The 19,269-nt window shown below is 53.8% G+C and overlaps 1 protein-coding gene across 1 annotated transcript in view; it reads left to right on the top strand.

The window, feature by feature from the left end:
* The window catches only part of LOC106595047 (uncharacterized), a 36,705-nt gene extending 18,103 nt beyond the window's left edge, over positions 1 to 18,602 (top strand). The window contains exons 2-5 of the mRNA XM_082973858.1: positions 15,873 to 15,968; positions 16,254 to 16,371; positions 17,207 to 17,455; positions 18,169 to 18,602. Of these exons, the coding sequence (XP_082829984.1) occupies positions 15,873 to 15,968; positions 16,254 to 16,371; positions 17,207 to 17,455; positions 18,169 to 18,443 (738 nt within the window). The 3' untranslated portion in view covers positions 18,444 to 18,602. The remainder of the gene's footprint in view (positions 1 to 15,872; positions 15,969 to 16,253; positions 16,372 to 17,206; positions 17,456 to 18,168) is intronic.
* The last annotated feature ends 667 nt before the right edge of the window (positions 18,603 to 19,269 follow it).

Below are 19,269 nucleotides of genomic sequence, written 5' to 3' on the forward strand. Positions count from 1 at the left end.
CACTGGGGGATTTATAGAACACTGGGGGATTTATAGAACACTGGGGGATTTATAGAACACTGGGGGATTTATAGAACACTGAGAGAGAGGACTCAGGTAGCAGACAGAGGAGGAGAGGGGAGAGGACTCAGGTAGCAGACAGAGGAGGAGGGGGAGAGTGAGGACTCAGGTAGCAGACAGAGGAGGAGGGGGAGAGTGAGGACTCAGGTAGCAGACGGAGGTGGAGAGGGGGAGTGAGGACTCAGGTAGCAGACAGAGGTGGAGGGGAGAGAGGACTCAGGTAGCAGACGGAGGAGGAGGGGGAGAGAGGACTCAGGTAGCAGACGGAGGAGGAGGGGGAGAGAGAGGACTCAGGTAGCAGACAGAGGAGGAGGGGGAGAGTGAGGACTCAGGTAGCAGACGGAGGTGGAGAGGGGGAGAGGACTCAGGTAGCAGACGGAGGAGGAGGGGGAGAGAGTGAGGACTCAGGTAGCAGACAGAGGAGGAGGGGGAGAGAGGACTCAGGTAGCAGACGGAGGAGGAAGGGGGGAGAGTGAGGACTCAGGTAGCAGATGGAGGAGGAGGAGAGAGTGAGGACTCAGGTAGCAGACGGAGGAGGAGGAGGAGAGAGTGAGGACTCAGGTAGCAGACGGCGGGAGGAGAGGGGAGAGTGAGGACTCAGGTAGCAGACGGAGGAGGAGGAGGGGAGAGTGAGGACTCAGGTAGCAGACGGAGGAGGAAGGGGAGAGAGTGAGGACTCAGGTAGCAGACGGAGGAGGAGGGGGAGGGGAGAGTGAGGACTCAGGTAGCAGACGGAGGAGGAGGGGAGAGTGAGGACTCAGGTAGCAGACGGAAGAGGGGAAGTGAGGACTCAGGTAGCAGACGGAGGAGGGGGAGGGGGAGTGAGGACTCAGGTAGCAGACGGAGGAGGAGGAGGAGGAGAGAGTGAGGACTCAGGTAGCAGACGGAGGAGGAAGGGGAGAGAGTGAGGACTCAGGTAGCAGACGGAGGAGGAGAGGGGGAGAGTGAGGACTCAGGTAGCAGACGGAGGAGGAGGAGGGGAGAGTGAGGACTCAGGTAGCAGACGGAGGAGGAGGAGGGGAGAGTGAGGACTCAGGTAGCAGACGGAGGAGGAGGGGGAGGGATGAGTGAGGACTCAGGTAGCAGACGGAGGAGGAGGGGAGAGTGAGGACTCAGGTAGCAGACGGAGGAGGGGGAGGGGGGTGAGGACTCAGGTAGCAGACGGAGGAGGGGGAGGGGGAGTGAGGGCTCAGGTAGCAGACGGAGGAGGAGGGGAGAGTGAGGACTCAGGTAGCAGACGGAGGAGGAAGGGGGGAGAGTGAGGACTCAGGTAGCAGATGGAGGAGGAGAGAGTGAGGACTCAGGTAGCAGACGGAGGAGGAGGAGGCGGGGGAGAGTGAGGACTCAGGTAGCAGACGGAGGAGGAGGGGGAGAGAGTGAGGACTCAGGTAGCAGACGGAGGAGGAAGAGGAGGGGAGAGTGAGGACTCAGGTAGCAGACGGAGGAGGAGGAAGGGGGAGAGTGAGGACTCAGGTAGCAGACGGAGGAGGAGGAGGGAGAGTGAGGACTCAGGTAGCAGACGGAGGAAGAGGAGGAGGGAGAGTGAGGACTCAGGTAGCAGACGGAGGAGGAGGGGGAGTGAGGACTCAGGTAGCAGACGGAGAAGGAGGAGGGGAGAGTGAGGACTCAGGTAGCAGACGGAGGAGGAAGGGGGGAGAGTGAGGACTCAGGTAGCAGACGGAGGAGGAGGAGGGAGAGTGAGGACTCAGGTAGCAGACGGAGGAAGAGGAGGAGGGAGAGTGAGGACTCAGGTAGCAGACGGAGGAGGAGGGGGAGTGAGGACTCAGGTAGCAGACGGAGAAGGAGGAGGGGAGAGTGAGGACTCAGGTAGCAGACGGAGGAGGAAGGGGGGAGAGTGAGGACTCAGGTAGCAGATGGAGGAGAGAGTGAGGACTCAGGTAGCAGACGGAGGAGGAGGAAGGGGACAGTGAGGACTCAGGTAGCAGACGGAGGAGGAGGAGGGGAGAGTGAGGACTCAGGTAGCAGACGGAGGAGGAGGAGGGGAGAGTGAGGACTCAGGTAGCAGACGGAGGAGGAGGAGGGGAGAGTGAGGACTCAGGTAGCAGACGGAGCGTCACACAGAAAAACGGACGGTTACACACGGCAGAGCAGCTATTTTTAACAAACTAAACACTGAAAATACCATTTCTAGAAGGTAAAGTAGAAACTCAAACCGGTCCATGCATCAAATACGGTGTGTGTGTGTGTGTGTGTGTGTGTGTTGTGTGTGTGTGTGTGTGTGTGTGTGTGTGTGTGTGTGTGTGTGTGTGTGTGTGTGTGTGTGTGTGTGTGTTGGGTATAACAGTGTGGGCTTTGTGTGGGCTTTAGGATTAACAGGGCTTTGCCTCCAGCCAAACCAAGAAGCCGAGGAGAGTACAGCTTAGTGTGTGTGTGTGTGTGTGTGTGTGGTGCTACGCATGGCTGGTTGTGTCCACATCGACGACCCTCTCCAACTGAACGTCCCGTCGACTCTTTATTGGTCCGTCTGGCCCGTGGGGATCCAACATGGCTGCCGCGGTGTGAATCTGACATGGACCAACTCTTTCTTCACCTCAATAGAACAGAACTACATAAATTAACTTTATATCCTGAATACAAAGAGTTATGTTTGGGGCAAATTCCAACACAACACATGACTTGAGTCCCCACTCGTCATATGTTCCAGCGTAGTGGTGGCTGCATCATGTGTTGGGTATGCTTGTCATCGGCAAAGACAAGGGAGGTTGTTTTTCCCGGATAAAAAGAAACAGAATAGAGCTAAGCAGGTAAAAATCCTGGATGAAAACCTGGTCCAGTCTGCTTTCCACCAGACACTGGGAGATGAATTCACCTTCCAGCAGGACAATAACCTACAACACAAGGACAAATATACACTGGAGTTACTCACCAAGAAGACAGTGAATGTTCCCTGAGTGGCCGAGTTACAGATTTGATTTAAATCGTCTTGGAAACCTATGACAAGACTTTAAAATGTTTGTCTAGCCATGATCAATAACCAACTTGACAGAGCTTGAACAATTATGAGAAGAATAATGTGAAAATATTGTACAATCCAGGTGTGTAAAGCTCTTAGAGACTCAACCCAGAAAGACTCCCAGCTCTAATGACTCTTAGAGACTCACCCAGAAAGACTCCCAGCTGTAATGACTCTTAGAGACTCACCCAGAAAGACTCTAATCTGCTGTAATCACTGCCAAAGGTGCTTCTACAAAATATTGACTCGGGGCTGTGAATACTTATGTAAATGAGATATTTCTGTATTTCATTTTCAATAAGTTCGTAAAAATGTGTAAAAAAAAACGTTTTCTCACTTTGTCATTATGGGGTATAGCGTGTAGATGGGTGAGAGGAAAAAAATCTATTCAATTAATTTCGACTTCATGGCTGTAACAAAACGAAATGTAGAATAAGTCGAGAGGGTATGAATACTTTCTGAAAGCGCTGTACCTGATTTAACTACTTACAGTAGGGAGTGCATACTTTTTTCGTACTGGTCCCCCCGTTGGGAATCGAACCCGCAACCCTGCACTATGCTCTACCATCTGAGACCCCCACGGGACCGTTCACCGTTGGGAATCGAACCCACAACCCTGCACTATGCTGGACAGGGGGGGACCTGAGATGGGGGTCTAGGATGAATTACATGGACAGGGGGGGACCTGAGATGGGGGGTCTAGGATGAATTACATGGACGGGAGGAGACCTGAGATGGGGGTCTAGGATGAATTACATGGACGGGGGGGCTAAGATGGGGGTCTAGGATGAATTACATGGACAGGGGGGGCTGAGATGGGGGTCTAGGATGAATTACATGGACAGGTGGGGACCTGAGATGGGGATCTAGGATAAATTACATGGACGGGGGGACCTGAGATGGGGGTCTAGGATGAATTACATGGACAGGGGGGACCTGAGATGGGGGTCTAGGATGAATTACATGGACGGGGGGGACCTGAGATGGGGATCTAGGATGAATTACATGGACGGGGGGACCTGAGATGGGGGGTCTTGGATAAATTACATGGACGGGGGGGACCTGAGATGGGGGTCAAGGATGAATTACATGGACGGGGGGGACCTGAGATGGGGGGTCTAGGATGAATTACATGGACGGGGGGCTGAGATGGGGGTCTAGGATGAATTACATGGACGGGGGGGGCCTGAGATGGGGGGTCTAGGATGAATTACATGGACAGGGGGGGCTGAGATGGGGGTCTAGGATGAATTACATGGACAGGGGGGGACCTGAGATGGGGGGTCTAGGATGAATTACATGGACAGGGGGGACCTGAGATGGGGGGTCTAGGATGAATTACATGGACAGGGGGGACCTGAGATGGGGGTCAAGGATGAATTACATGGACAGGGGGGAGCCTGAGATGGGGGGTCTAGGATGAATTACATGGACGGGGGGGACCTGAGATGGGGGGTCTAGGATGAATTACATGGACAGGGGGGGGCCTGAGATGGGGGTCTTGGATGAATTACATGGACGGGGGACCTGAGATGGGGGACTAGGATGAATTACATGGACGGGGGGACCTGAGATGGGGATATAGGATGAATTACATGGACAGGGGGGACCTGAGATGGGGATCTAGGATGAATTACATGGACGGGGGGGACCTGAGATGGGGGTCTAAAATGAATTATATGGACGGGGGGGACCTGAGATGGGGGATATAGGATGAATTACATGGACGGGGGGACCTGAGATGGGGGTCTAGGATGAATTACATGGACGGGGGACCTGAGATGGGGGATCTAGGATGAATTACATGGACGGGGGGACCTGAGATGGGGGTCTAGGAGGAATTACATGGACTGGGGGGGACCTGAGAATGGGATTTAGGATGAATTACATGGACGGGGGGACCTGAGATGGGGGTCTAGGATGAATTACATGGAGAGGGGGGGACCTGAGATGGGGATCTAGGATGAATTACATGGACAGGGGGGACCTGAGATGGGGTCTAGGATGAATTACATGGACGGGGACCTGAGATGGGGATCTAGGATGAATTACATGGACGGGGGACCTGAGATGGGGGTCTAGGATGGATTACATGGATGGGGGGACCTGAGATGGGGATCTAGGATGAATTACATGGACGGGGGGACCTGAGATGGGGGTCTAGAATGAATTACATGGACAGGGGGAGACCTGAGATGGGGGTCTAGGATGAATTACATGGACAGGGGGAGACCTGAGATGGGGATCTAGGATGAATTACATGGACAGGGGGGGACCTGAGATGGGGGGTCAAGGATGAATTACATGGACAGGGGGGAGCCTGAGATGGGGGGTCTAGGATGAATTACATGGATGGGGGGTCTAGGATGAATTAAATGGACAGGGGGGACCTGAGATGGGGATCTAGGATGAATTACATGGACAGGGGGGGACCTGAGATGGGGGTCTAGGATGAAATACATGGACAGGGGGGGCCTGAGATGGGGGTCTTGGATGAATTACATGGACGGGGGGACCTGAGATGGGGGTCTAGGATGAATTACATGGACGGGGGGACCTGAGATGGGGATATAGGATGAATTACATGGACAGGGGGGACCTGAGATGGGGATCTAGGATGAATTACATGGACGGGGGGGACCTGAGATGGGGGGTCTAGGATGAATTACATGGACAGGGGGGGGCCTGAGATGGGGGTCTTGGATGAATTACATGGACGGGGGACCTGAGATGGGGGACTAGGATGAATTACATGGACGGGGGGACCTGAGATGGGGATATAGGATGAATTACATGGACAGGGGGGACCTGAGATGGGGATCTAGGATGAATTACATGGACGGGGGGGACCTGAGATGGGGGTCTAAAATGAATTATATGGACGGGGGGGGACCTGAGATGGGGGATATAGGATGAATTACATGGACGGGGGGACCTGAGATGGGGGTCTAGGATGAATTACATGGACGGGGGACCTGAGATGGGGGATCTAGGATGAATTACATGGACGGGGGGACCTGAGATGGGGGTCTAGGATGAATTACATGGACTGGGGGGGACCTGAGAATGGGATTTAGGATGAATTACATGGACGGGGGGACCTGAGATGGGGGTCTAGGATGAATTACATGGAGAGGGGGGGACCTGAGATGGGGATCTAGGATGAATTACATGGACAGGGGGACCTGAGATGGGGTCTAGGATGAATTACATGGACGGGGACCTGAGATGGGGATCTAGGATGAATTACATGGACGGGGGACCTGAGATGGGGGTCTAGGATGGATTACATGGATGGGGGGACCTGAGATGGGGATCTAGGATGAATTACATGGACGGGGGGACCTGAGATGGGGGTCTAGAATGAATTACATGGACAGGGGGAGACCTGAGATGGGGGTCTAGGATGAATTACATGGACAGGGGGAGACCTGAGATGGGGATCTAGGATGAATTACATGGACAGGGGGGGACCTGAGATGGGGGGTCAAGGATGAATTACATGGACAGGGGGGAGCCTGAGATGGGGGGTCTAGGATGAATTACATGGATGGGGGGTCTAGGATGAATTAAATGGACAGGGGGGACCTGAGATGGGGGTCTTGGATGAATTACATGGACGGGGGGACCTGAGATGGGGGTCTAGGATGAATTACATGGACGGGGGGACCTGAGATGGGGATATAGGATGAATTACATGGACAGGGGGGACCTGAGATGGGGATCTAGGATGAATTACATGGACTGGGGGGGACCTGAGATGGGGGTCTAGGATGAATTACATGGACAGGGGGACCTGAGATGGGGGTCTAGGATGAATTACATGGACGGGGGGACCTGAGATGGGGTTCTAGGATGAATTACATGGACGGGGGGACCTGAGATGGGGATCCAGGATGAATTACATGGACGGGGGGACCTGAGATGGGGGTCTAGGATGAATTACATGGACAGGGGGGGACCTGAGAATGGGATCTAGGATGAATTGCATGGACGGGTGGACCTGAGATGGGGGGTCTAGGATGAATTACATGGAGAGGGGGGGACCTGAGATGGGGATCTAGGATGAATTACATGGACAGGGGGGGACCTGAGATGGGGTCTAGGATGAATTACATGGATGGGGGACCTGAGATGGGGATCTAGGATGAATTACATGGACGGGGGGACCTGGGATGGGGGTCTAGGATGAATTACATGGACGGGGGACCTGAGATGGGGATCTAGGATGAATTACATGGATGGGGGGACCTGAGATGGGGGTCTAGGATGAATTACATGGACAGGGGGGACCTGAGATGGGGATATAGGATGAATAACATGGACAGGGAGGGACCTGAGATGGGGATCTAGGATGAATTACATGGACAGGGGGGGACTTGAGATGGGGGGTCTAGGATGAATTACATGGACAGGGGGGGACCTGAGATGGGGTCTAGGATGAATTACATGGACAGGGGCGGACCTGAGATGGGGATCTAGGATGAATTACATGGACGGGGGACCTGAGATGGGGATCTAGGATGAATTACATGGATGGGGGGACCTGAGATGGGGGTCTAGGATGAATTACATGGACAGGAGGGACCTGAGATGGGGATCTAGGATGAATTACATGGACAGGGGGGGACTTGAGATGGGGGGTCTAGGATGAATTACATGGACAGGGGGGGACCTGAGATGGGGTCTAGGATGAATTACATGGACAGGGGCGGACCTGAGATGGGGATCTAGGATGAATTACATGGACGGGGGGACCTGAGATGGGGATCTAGGATGAATTACATGGACGGGGGGGACCTGAGATGGGGTCTAGGATGAATTACATGGACGGGGGGACCTGCGATGAGGGTCTAGGATGAATTACATGGACGGGGGGGACCTGAGATGGGGGTCTAGGATGAATTACATGGACGGGGGGACCTGAGATGGGGATCTAGGATGATTTATGTGGACGGGGGGGACCTGAGATGGGATCTAGGATGAATTACATGGACAGGGGGGACCTGAGATGGGATCTAGGATGAATTACATGGACGGGGGGACCTGAGATGGGGATCTAGGATGAATTACATGGACGGGGGGACCTGAGATGGGGATCTAGGATGAATTACATGGATAGGGGGGGACCTGAGATGGGGATCTAGGATGAATTACATGGATAGGGGGGGACCTGAGATGGGGATCTAGGATGAATTACATGGACGGGGGACCTGAGATGGGGATCTAGGATGAATTACTTGGACAGGGGGGGACCTGAGATGGGGTCTAGGATGAATTACATGGACGGGGGGGACCTGAGATGGGGATCTAGGTTGAATAACATGGACAGGGGGGGGGCTAAGATGGGGATCTAGGATGAATTACATGGACAGGGGGGGACCTGAGATGGGGATCTAGGATGAATTACATGGACGGGGGGACCTGAGATGGGGTCTAGGATGAATTACATGGACGGGGGACCTGAGATGGGGATCTAGGATGAATTACATGGACAGGGGGGGACCTGAGATGGGGATCTAGGATGAATTACATGGACGGGGGGGACCTGAGATGGGAATCTAGGATGAATTACATGGACGGGGGGACCTGAGATGGGGATCTAGGATGAATTACATAACATGGACAGGGGGGACCTGAGATGGGGATCTTGGATGAATTACATGGACAGGGGGGGGACCTGAGATGGGGATCTAGGATGAATTACATGGACAGGGGGGGCCTGAGATGGGGATCTAGGATGAAATTATGTGGACTGGGGGGACCTGAGATGGGGGGTCTAGGATGAATTACATGGACGGGGGGACCTGAGATGGGAATCTAGGATGAATTACATAACATGGACAGGGGGGACCTGAGATGGGAGTTTTGGGATGAATTACATGGACAGGGGGGGGACCTGAGATGGGGGGTCTAGGATGAATTACATGGACAGGGGGGACCTGAGATGGGGGGTCTAGGATGAATTACATGGACAGGGGGGACCTGAGATGGGGGTCTAGGATGAATTACATGGACAGGGGGGACCTGAGATGGGGGTCTAGGATGAATTACATGGACGTGGGGGACCTGAGATGGGGGTCTAGGATGAATTACATGGACAGGGGGGACCTGAGATGGGGATCTAGGATGAATTACATGGACAGGGGGGCCTGAGATGGGGATCTAGGATGAATTATGTGGACTGGGGGACCTGAGATGGGGGGTCTAGGATGAATTACATGGACGGGGGACCTGAGATGGGAATCTAGGATGAATTACATAACATGGACAGGGGGACCTGAGATGGGGGGTCTAGGATGAATTACATGGACAGGGGGACCTGAGATGGGGGGTCTAGGATGAATTACATGGACAGGGGGACCTGAGATGGGGGGTCTAGGATGAATTACATGGACAGGGGGGACCTGAGATGGGGGTCTAGGATGAATTACATGGACAGGGGGGACCTGAGATGGGGGTCTAGGATGAATTACATGGACGTGGGGGACCTGAGATGGGGGTCTAGGATGAATTACATGGACAGGGGGGACCTGAGATGGGGGTCTTGGATGAATTACATGGACAGGGGGGACCTGAGATGGGGGTCTAGGATGAATTACTTGGACAGGGAGGGGACCTGAGATGGGGGTCTAGGATGAATTACATGGACAGGGGGGACCTGAGATGGGGGTCTAGGATGAATTACATGGACGTGGGGGACCTGAGATGGGGGTCTAGGATGAATTACATGGACAGGGGGGACCTGAGATGGGGGTCTTGGATGAATTACATGGACAGGGGGGGACCTGAGATGGGGGGTCTAGGATGAATTACTTGGACAGGGAGGGGACCTGAGATGGGGGGTCTAGGATGAATTACATGGACGGGGGGACCTGAGATGGGGATCTAGGATGAATTACATGGACAGGGGGGGACCTGAGATGGGGATCTAGGATGAGTAACATGGACGGGGACCTGAGATGGGGATCTAGGATGAATTACATGGACGGGGGGACCTGAGATGGGAATCTAGGATGAATTACATGGACGTGGACCTGAGATGGGGATCTAGGATGAATTACATGGACAGGGGGGAGACCTGAGATGGGGATCTAGGATGAATTACATGGACAGGGGGGGACCTGAGATGGGGGTCTAGGATGAATTACATGGACGGGGGGACCTGAGATGGGGTCTAGGATGAATTACATGGACGGGGGCGACCTGAGATGGGGGTCTAGGATGAATTACATGGACGGGGAGACCTGAGATGGGGGTCTAGGATGAATAACATGGACGGGGGGGGCTGAGATGGGGGTCTAGGATGAATTACATGGACGGGGGGGCTGAGATGGGGGTCTAGGATGAATTACATGACATGGACCCTCTTCCAGGGACCCCATCCATAGACCCTGACCTCTCAGCCTGACCTCTCACCCCCTCTCACCCTCGACCTTTCCCCCTCAGCCCTCACCCTGACCTCTCCCCCCTCAGCCCTCACCCATATCCCTCAGCCCTCACCCATATCTCAGCCCTCACCCATATCTCAGCCCCCTCACCCATATCTCCCCCTCAGCCCTCACCCATATCTCAGCCCTCACCCATATCTCAGCCCCCCTCACCCCATATCTCCCCCCTCAGCCCTCACCCATATCTCCCCCTCAGCCCTCACCCATATCTCCCCCCTCAGCCCTCACCCATATCTCCAGCCCTCACCCATATCTCCCCCTCAGCCCTCACCCATATCTCAGCCCTCACCCATATCTCAGCCCTCACCCATATCTCACCCCTCAGCCCTCACCCATATCTCAGCCCTCACCCATATCTCAGCCCTCACCCATATCTCCCCCTCAGCCCTCACCCATATCTCCCCCCCTCAGCTTCAGACCAGAGAGAGAGAGAGAGAGAGAGAGAGAGAGAGAGAGAGAGAGAGAGAGAGAGAGAGAGAGAGAGAGAGAGAGAGAGAGAGAGAGAGAGAGAGAGAGAGAGAGAGAGAGAGAGAATTCATCCCTTTAATTAATATTGTCTGAGACAAACACACAGAGAGAAGCTGTGACTGTCGTTATCACCGGGCTGATGGGAAAGGATGGAATTGCATTTCTAGTCTTTTTTTTTCTGTCTTTGGTTCTTTCTCTTCTCTGCTGAATCAGAGTTTGGAGATAAGAGGAACCCAAGGTCAGAGGGAGGGAGGGGGAGAGGGATGGAGGGGGAGGGAGGGAGGGGAGAGGGAGGGAGAGGGATGGAGGCGGAGAGGGGTGGAGGGAGGGAGGGAGGGAGGGAGGGGGGAGAGAGAGGGAGGGAGGGAGGGAGGGGGGAGGGAGAGAGGGAGGGAGGGATGGAGGGGGAGGGAGGGAGGGAGAGAGAGGGAGGGAGGGAGGGAGGGGGGAGAGGGATGGAGGGGGAGGGGGAGAGGGAGGGAGAGGGATGGGGGAGGGAGGGAGTGGAGGGGGGAGTGAGGGAGAGGGATTTGGGGAGGGAGGAGAGGAGGGGAGAAAACCAGGGAGAGGTGTGGATATGAAGAAGAGGGAGGGAGGAGAGGAGGGGGGAGGGAGGGAGAGGGATGAGGGAGGGAGAGGAGGGGGGAGTGAGGGAGAGGGATTTGGGGAGGGAGGGAGGAGAGGAGGGGAGAAAACCAGGGTGAGGTGTGGATATGAAGAAGGGGGAGGGAGGGAGGGAAGAGGATGGAGGGAGGAGAGGAGAGGATGGAGGGAGGAGAGGAGAGGATGGAGGGAGGGAGGGAGGAGAGGGGATGCGGAGGGAGGAGAGGATGGAGGTGGGGAGCTAAGCTATGTTTAATAGATAACGGTGCGTTGGGAGGATATGATTTGTAATCACACCATCAGAGAGAGAATGGAGAGGGGAGGGGAGGGAGGAGGGGAGGGAGGAGTGGAGGGAGGAGGGGAGGAAGGGAGGAGGGGGGAGGGAGGAAGGAGGGAGGGGCTTTGATATATTAGGTTTATGAGACGTGTGTGGAGGGTTTAGAAGTGGTAGTAGGTCTGGGTCGATGCTGGCTAGTTTAGAAGTGGGAGGAGGTGTGGGTCGATGCTGGCTAGTTTAGAAGTGGGAGGAGGTCTGGGTCGATGCTGGCTAGTTTAGAAGTGGGAGTAGGTCTGGGTCGATGCTGGCTAGTTTAGAAGTGGGAGTAGATCTGGGTCGATGCTGGCTAGTTTAGAAGTGGGAGTAGGTCTGGGTCGATGCTGGCTAGTTTAGAAGTAGGAGTAGGTCTGGGTCGATGCTGGCTAGTTTAGAAGTGGGAGTAGGTCTGGGTCGATGCTGGCTAGTTTAGAAGTGGGAGTAGGTCTGGGTCGATGCTGGCTAGTTTAGAAGTGGGAGTAGGTCTGGGTCGATGCTGGCTAGTTTAGAAGTGGGAGGAGGTCTGGGTCGATGCTGGCTAGTTTAGAAGTGGCAGTAGGTCTCGGTCGATGCTGGCTAGTTTAGAAGTGGCAGTAGGTCTGGGTCGATGCTGGCTAGTTTAGAAGTGGCAGTAGGTCTGGGTCGATGCTGGCTAGTTTAGAAGTGGGAGTAGATCTGGGTCGATGCTGGCTAGTTTAGAAGTGGGAGTAGGTCTGGGTCGATGCTGGCTAGTTTAGAAGTGGGAGTAGTTCTGGGTCGATGCTGGCTAGTTTAGAAGTGGGAGTAGGTCTGGGTCGATGCTGGCTAGTTTAGAAGTGGGAGTAGGTCTGGGTCGATGCTGGCTAGTTTAGAAGTTGGAGTAGAACTGGGTCGATGCTGGCTAGTTTAGAAGTGGGAGTAGGTCTGGGTCGATGCTGGCTAGTTTAGAAGTGGGAGTAGGTCTGGGTCGATGCTGGCTAGTTTAGAAGTGGGAGTCGGTCTGGGTCGATGCTGGCTAGTTTAGAAGTGGGAGTCGGTCTGGGTCGATGCTGGCTAGTTTAGAAGTGGGAGTAGGTCTGGGTCGATGCTGGCTAGTTTAGACATGGGAGTAGGTCTGGGTCGATGCTGGCTAGTTTAGAAGTGGGAGTAAGTCTGAGTCGATGCTGGCTAGTTTAGAAGTGGGAGTAGGTCTGGGTCGATGCTGGCTAGTTTAGAAGTGGGAGTAGGTCTGGGTCGATGCTGGCTAGTTTAGAAGTGGGAGTAGGTCTGGGTCGATGCTGGCTAGTTTAGAAGTGGGAGTCGGTCTGGGTCGATGCTGGCTAGTTTAGAAGTGGGAGTAGGTCTGGGTCGATGCTGGCTTGTTTAGAAGTGGGAGTAGGTCTGGGTCGATGCTGGCTAGTTTAGAAGTGGGAGTAGGTCTGGGTCGATGCTGGCTAGTTTAGAAGTGGGAGTAGGTCTGGGTCGATGCTGGCTAGTTTCGAAGTTGGAGTAGGTCTGGGTCGATGCTGGCTAGTTTAGAAGTGGGAGTAGGTCTGGGTCGATGCTGGCTAGTTTAGAAGTGGGAGTCGGTCTGGGTCGATGCTGGCTAGTTTAGAAGTGGGAGTAGTTCTGGGTTGATCCTGGCTAGTTTAGAAGTGGGAGTAGATCTGCGTCGATGCTGTCGATGCTGGCTAGTTTAGAAGTAGGTCGATGCTGGCGATGCTGGCTAGTTTAGAAGTGGGAGTAGATGTGGGTTGATGCTGGTGATGTTGGCTAGTTTAGAAGTGGGAGTAGGTCTGGGTCAATGCTGGCTAGTTTAGAAGTGGGAGTAGATCTGGGTTGATGCTGGTGATCCTGGCTAGTTTAGAAGTGGGAGTAGGTCTGGGTCGATGCTGGCTCGTTTAGAAGTTTAGAAGTGGGAGGAGATGTGGGTCGATCCTGGCTAGTTTAGAAGTGGTAGTAGATCTGGGTCGATGCTGGCTAGTTTAGAAGTGGGAGTAGATGGGGGTCGATGCTGGCTAGTTTAGAAGTGGTAGTAGATCTGGGTCGATGCTGGCTAGTTTAGAAGTGGTAGTAGATCTGGGTCGATGCTGGCTAGTTTAGAAGTGGTAGTAGATCTGGGTCGATGCTGGCTAGTTTAGAAGTGGTAGTAGATGGGGGTCGATGCTGGCTAGTTTAGAAGTGGGAGTAGGTCTGGGTCGATGCTGGCTAGTTTAGAAGTGGGAGGAGGTCTGGGTCGATGCTGGCTAGTTTAGAAGTGGGAGTAGGTCTGGGTCGATGCTGGCTAGTTTAGAAGTGGGAGTAGGTCTGGGTCGATGCTGGCTAGTTTAGAAGTGGGAGTAGGTCTGGGTCGATCCTGGCTAGTTTAGAAGTGGGAGTAGGTCTGGGTCGATGCTGGCTAGTTTAGAAGTGGGAGTAGGTCTGGGTCGATGCTGGCTAGTTTAGAAGTGGGAGTAGGTCTGGGTTGATGCTGGCTAGTTTAGAAGTGGTAGCAGATCTGGGTCGATGCTGGCTAGTTTAGACGTGGTAGTAGATCTGGGTCGATGCTGGCTAGTTTAGAAGTGGTAGTAGATCTGGGTCGATGCTGGCTAGTTTAGAAGTGGTAGTAGATGGGGGTCGATGCTGGCTAGTTTAGAAGTGGTAGTAGATCTGGGTTGATCCTGGCTAGTTTAGAAGTGGTAGTAGATCTGGGTCGATGCTGGCTAGTTTAGAAGTGGGAGTAGATCTGGGTTGATCCTGGCTAGTTTAGAAGTGGTAGTAGATGGGGGTCGATGCTGCCTAGTTTAGAAGTGGTAGTAGATCTGGGTCGATGCTGGCTAGTTTAGAAGTGGGAGTAGATCTGGGTCGATGCTGGCTAGTTTAGAAGTGGGAGTAGATCTGGGTCGATGCTGGCTAGTTTAGACGTGGTAGTAGATCTGGGTCGATGCTGGCTAGTTTAGAAGTGGTAGTAGATCTGGGTCGATGCTGGCTAGTTTAGAAGTGGTAGTAGATCTGGGTCGATGCTGGCTAGTTTAGAAGTGGGAGTAGATCTGGGTCGATGCTGGCTAGTTTAGAAGTGGGAGTAGATCTGGGTCGATGCTGGCTAGTTTAGAAGTGGGAGTAGATCTGGGTCGATGCTGGCTAGTTTAGAAGTGGGAGTAGATCTGGGTCGATGCTGGCTAGTTTAGAAGTGGTAGTAGATCTGGGTCGATGCTGAGTAGTTTAGAAGTGGTAGTAGATCTGGGTCGATGCTGGCTAGTTTAGAAGTGGTAGTAGATCTGGGTCGATGCTGGCTAGTTTAGAAGTGGTAGTAGATCTGGGTCGATGCTGGCTAGTTTAGAAGTGGTAGTAGATCTGGGTCGATGCTGGCTAGTTTAGAAGTGGTAGTAGATGGGGGTCGATGCTGGCTAGTTTAGAAGTGGTAGTAGATCTGGGTTGATCCTGGCTAGTTTAGAAGTGGTAGTAGATGGGGGTCGATGCTGGCTAGTTTTGAAGTGGTAGTAGATCTGGGTCGATGCTGGCTAGTTTAGAAGTGGGAGTAGATCTGGGTCGATGCTGGCTAGTTTAGAAGTGGGAGTAGATCTGGGTCGATGCTGGCTAGTTTAGAAGTGGTAGTAGATCTGGGTCGATGCTGTCATTGATTGATTAAGACAAGTCTCCGGCTTTTGGTCATATGTGGACCTAGGCTACTCAGAATGTTCTGATTGGGGCTAATCAGAATGTTCTGATTGGGGATAATTAGAATGTTCTGATCGGGGCTAATCAGAATGTTCTGATCGGGGCTAATTAGACACTAATTGTAGTCTAACCAATATCCAAACAGAGACACAAATCTGACATTGATTGACTTATCAAGTCCCCACGCTTGTCTCAAATCAGCATGAAACGGTGCTGAAATAGTTGACCACACTTGTGGTCAGGTCCTGTATTGAAGGTAGAAGGATAAAGGTGTATTACAGTCCATCTCTCTCTCTCCTCTCCCCCCAGACTAAATCAGGTCCTGTATTGAAGGTAGAAGGATAAAGGTGTATTACAGTCCATCTCTCTCTCTCCTCTCCCCCCCCAGACTAAATCAGGTCCTGTATTGAAGGTAGAAGGAGAGGACAATGCCAGGATGAATCCCTGCTGTTATAACTGCTCTGTCAGGGGACACTTTGGATTTGTGAGTATCTGGCGGCTCTGTCCCCTATACAGTGCACTACCCATAGGGCTCTCTGGTCAAAAGTAGTGCACTATGTAGGGAATAGGGGGCCATTTTGGGAAGTAGTCCCTGATTCATCTCTTTACAATAAACTGGTCTGGATATTAACACTGTGTGTGTGTGTGTGTGTGTGTGTGTGTGTGTGTGTGTGTGTGTGTGTGTGTGTGTGTGTGTGTGTGTGTGTGTGTGTGTGTGTGTGTGTGTGTGTGTGTGTGTGTGCGTGCGTGCGTGCGTGTGTGTGTGTAGGACTGCTCAGTGAAGAGGATGTTTGGGGGTTTTCGTCCCAACTCCTCCTTCATCAACCACTATGACGCCTCCTGGGAGCTGCACAGCCGAGACCGACGGGCACAGTCCAGAGTTAAAGGCACACACACACACACCTCAATACACAGACAGAGAGACACACACACACACCTCACTACACACACACACACCTCACTATACACACACACACACACACACACACACACACACACACACACACACACACACAGACAGAGAGACACACACACACCTCTACACACACACACACACAGACAGAGAGACACACACACAGCTCTACACACACACACACACACACACACACACACACACACACACAGACAGAGAGACACACACACACACACACCTCACTACACACACACACACACACACACACACACACACACACACACACACACACACACGCACACACAGACAGAGAGACACACACACACCTCTACACACACACACACACACACACACACACAGACACACACACACACACACACACACACACACACACACACACACACACACACACAGACAGAGAGACACACACACACACACACACCTCACTACACACACACACACACCTCACTACACACACACACACCTCACTACACACACACACACACCTCAATACACACACACACCTCACTACACACACACACACCTCACTACACACACACACACCTCAATACACACACAGATAGATAATTGTGACTAATGTAGTGATGTGTATGTCTGATTTACCATCTCTCTCTCTCTCCATCCCTCCCTCCCTCCATCTCTCCCTCCATCTCTCCCTCCGTCTCTCTCTCCCTCTCTCCCTCCCTCCATCTCTCTCTCTCCATCCCTCCCTCCCTCCATCTCTCCCTCCATCTCTCCCTCCGTCTCTCTCTCCCTCTCTCCCTCCCTCCGTCTCTCTCTCTCTGTAGAGTTGAAGGAAGCGGGTCTGTTTCAGTGTCAGCTCTCACCGGACGGTGGCGCCAGAGACGAGCCGCCGGCCAAACGCCAGAGAACCAACTCTAACCGTGTCTCCAGTCCGTACCAGAACTACCCCGCTGAACCTTCCCATCTCCCTCCCTGCCTCGGGGCTTCCTCTAACCGTACCCATTTCAGGTTCGGCCGCGGCCAAGTGAAACCCTGGACTCCTAAACACAAGCTAAAGGATCATCTCACTCCAGGTACCATCTCATCTTCTAGTTGTGTTAATGGGGACAGTAATGGGATTTTAGTCTTCTCTCTAGGATCTGTTGGATTAGCTATCGACTGGTCTGATCACACCTCGCCTCCCCTTCTTCTCATCCCCTCTCCTCGCCTCCTCTCCTACCCTTCTTCTCATCCCCTCGCCTCCTCTCCTCGCCTCCTTTCCTCACCTCCTCTCCTACCCTTCTTCTCATCCCCTCTCCTCGCCTCCTTTCCTCGCCTCCTCCTCTCCCCTTCTTCTCATCCCCTCTCCTCGCCTCCTTTCCTCGCCTCCTCCTCTCCCCTTCTTCTCATCGCCTCTATTCGCCTCCTCTCCTCGGCTCCTCTCCTACCCTTCTTCTCATCCCCTCTCCTCGCCTCCTTTCCTCGCCTCCCCCTCTCCCCTTCTTCTCATCCCCTCTCCTCGCCTCCTTTCCTCGCCTCCTCCTCTCCCCTTCTTCTCATCGCCTCTATTCGCCTCCTCTCCTCGCCTCCTTTCCTACCCTTCTCATCCCCTCTATTCGCCTCCTCTATTCGCCTCCTCTCCTCGCCTCCTTTCCTGGCCTCCTCTCCTCCCCTTCTTCTCATTGCCTCTACTTGCCTCCTACCCTCTTCTCCTCCTCTCCTCCTCTCCTTCTCTCCTTTCCTTCCGTCCTCTTCCCTCCACCCGTCCCTCCCCCTCCTCTCCTCGCCACCTCTCCCTAACCCACAGCTTCAGCCAGGCCCAAATCCAACATGGCTGACAGGAGCCAGCCGGAGAGTGAGAAAAGGCAGAAGAAGAAACAACTGAAACCGGCCAAAAACAAAATGGTCGCCGCCGCGGACGAGTCTCTCGACTTCCCCCGAGGACAAGACCCTTCCGCCAAAAAGAGGAAGAAGGGGCACAAGGCCGGAGCCCCCCCCCCCCGCCTTCCATCCGAAGGACCCCCCCTCCCACGCCCCCGACCGTCTGTTTGGCGCGGCGAAGAAGAAGAAGAAGAGGGATAACGGGAGGGACAGGAAGGCTGCTAAGGAGGAGAAGATGGACGCCATGGACGAAAACCTGTTCCTCATCAAACAGAGGAAACCTAGGAGATAACATGGAGGAGGGGGGGGAACCTAGGAGATAACATGGAGGAGGGGGGAACCTAGGAGATAACATGGAGGACGGGGGGGAACCTAGGAGATAACATGGAGGACGGGGGGGAACCTAGGAGATAACATGGAGGAGGGGGGAACCTAGGAGATAACATGGAGGAGGGGGGAACCTAGGAGATAACATGGAGGAGGGGGGAACCTAGGAGATAACATGGAGGACGGGGGGGAACCTAGGAGATAACATGGAGGAGGGGGGAACCTAGGAGATAACATGGAGGAGGGGGGAACCTAGGAGATAACATGGAGGAGGGGGGGGGAACCTAGGAGATAACATGGAGGAGGGGGGGGGAACCTAGGAGATAACATGGAGGAGGGGGGAACCTAGGAGATAACATGGAGGAGGGGGGGAACCTAGGAGATAACATGGAGGAGGGGGGAACCTAGGAGATAACATGGAGGAGGGGGGGGAACCTAGGAGATAACATGGAGGAGGGGGGAACCTAGGAGATAACATGGAGGAGGGGGGGGAACCTAGGAGATAACATGGAGGAGGGGGGAACCTAGGAGATAACATGGAGGAGGGGGGAACCTAGGAGATAACATGGAGGAGGGGGGAACCTAGGAGATAACTGTGAGGACGGGGGGGAACCTAGGAGATAACATGGAGGAGGGGGGAACCTAGGAGATAACATGGAGGAGGGGGGAACCTAGGAGATAACATGGAGGAGGGGGGAAC

Source organism: Salmo salar, chromosome 04 (genome assembly GCF_965601325.2).
Source record: "Salmo salar chromosome 04, fSalSal1, whole genome shotgun sequence".
NCBI classification, from domain to species: Eukaryota; Metazoa; Chordata; class Actinopteri; order Salmoniformes; family Salmonidae; genus Salmo; species Salmo salar.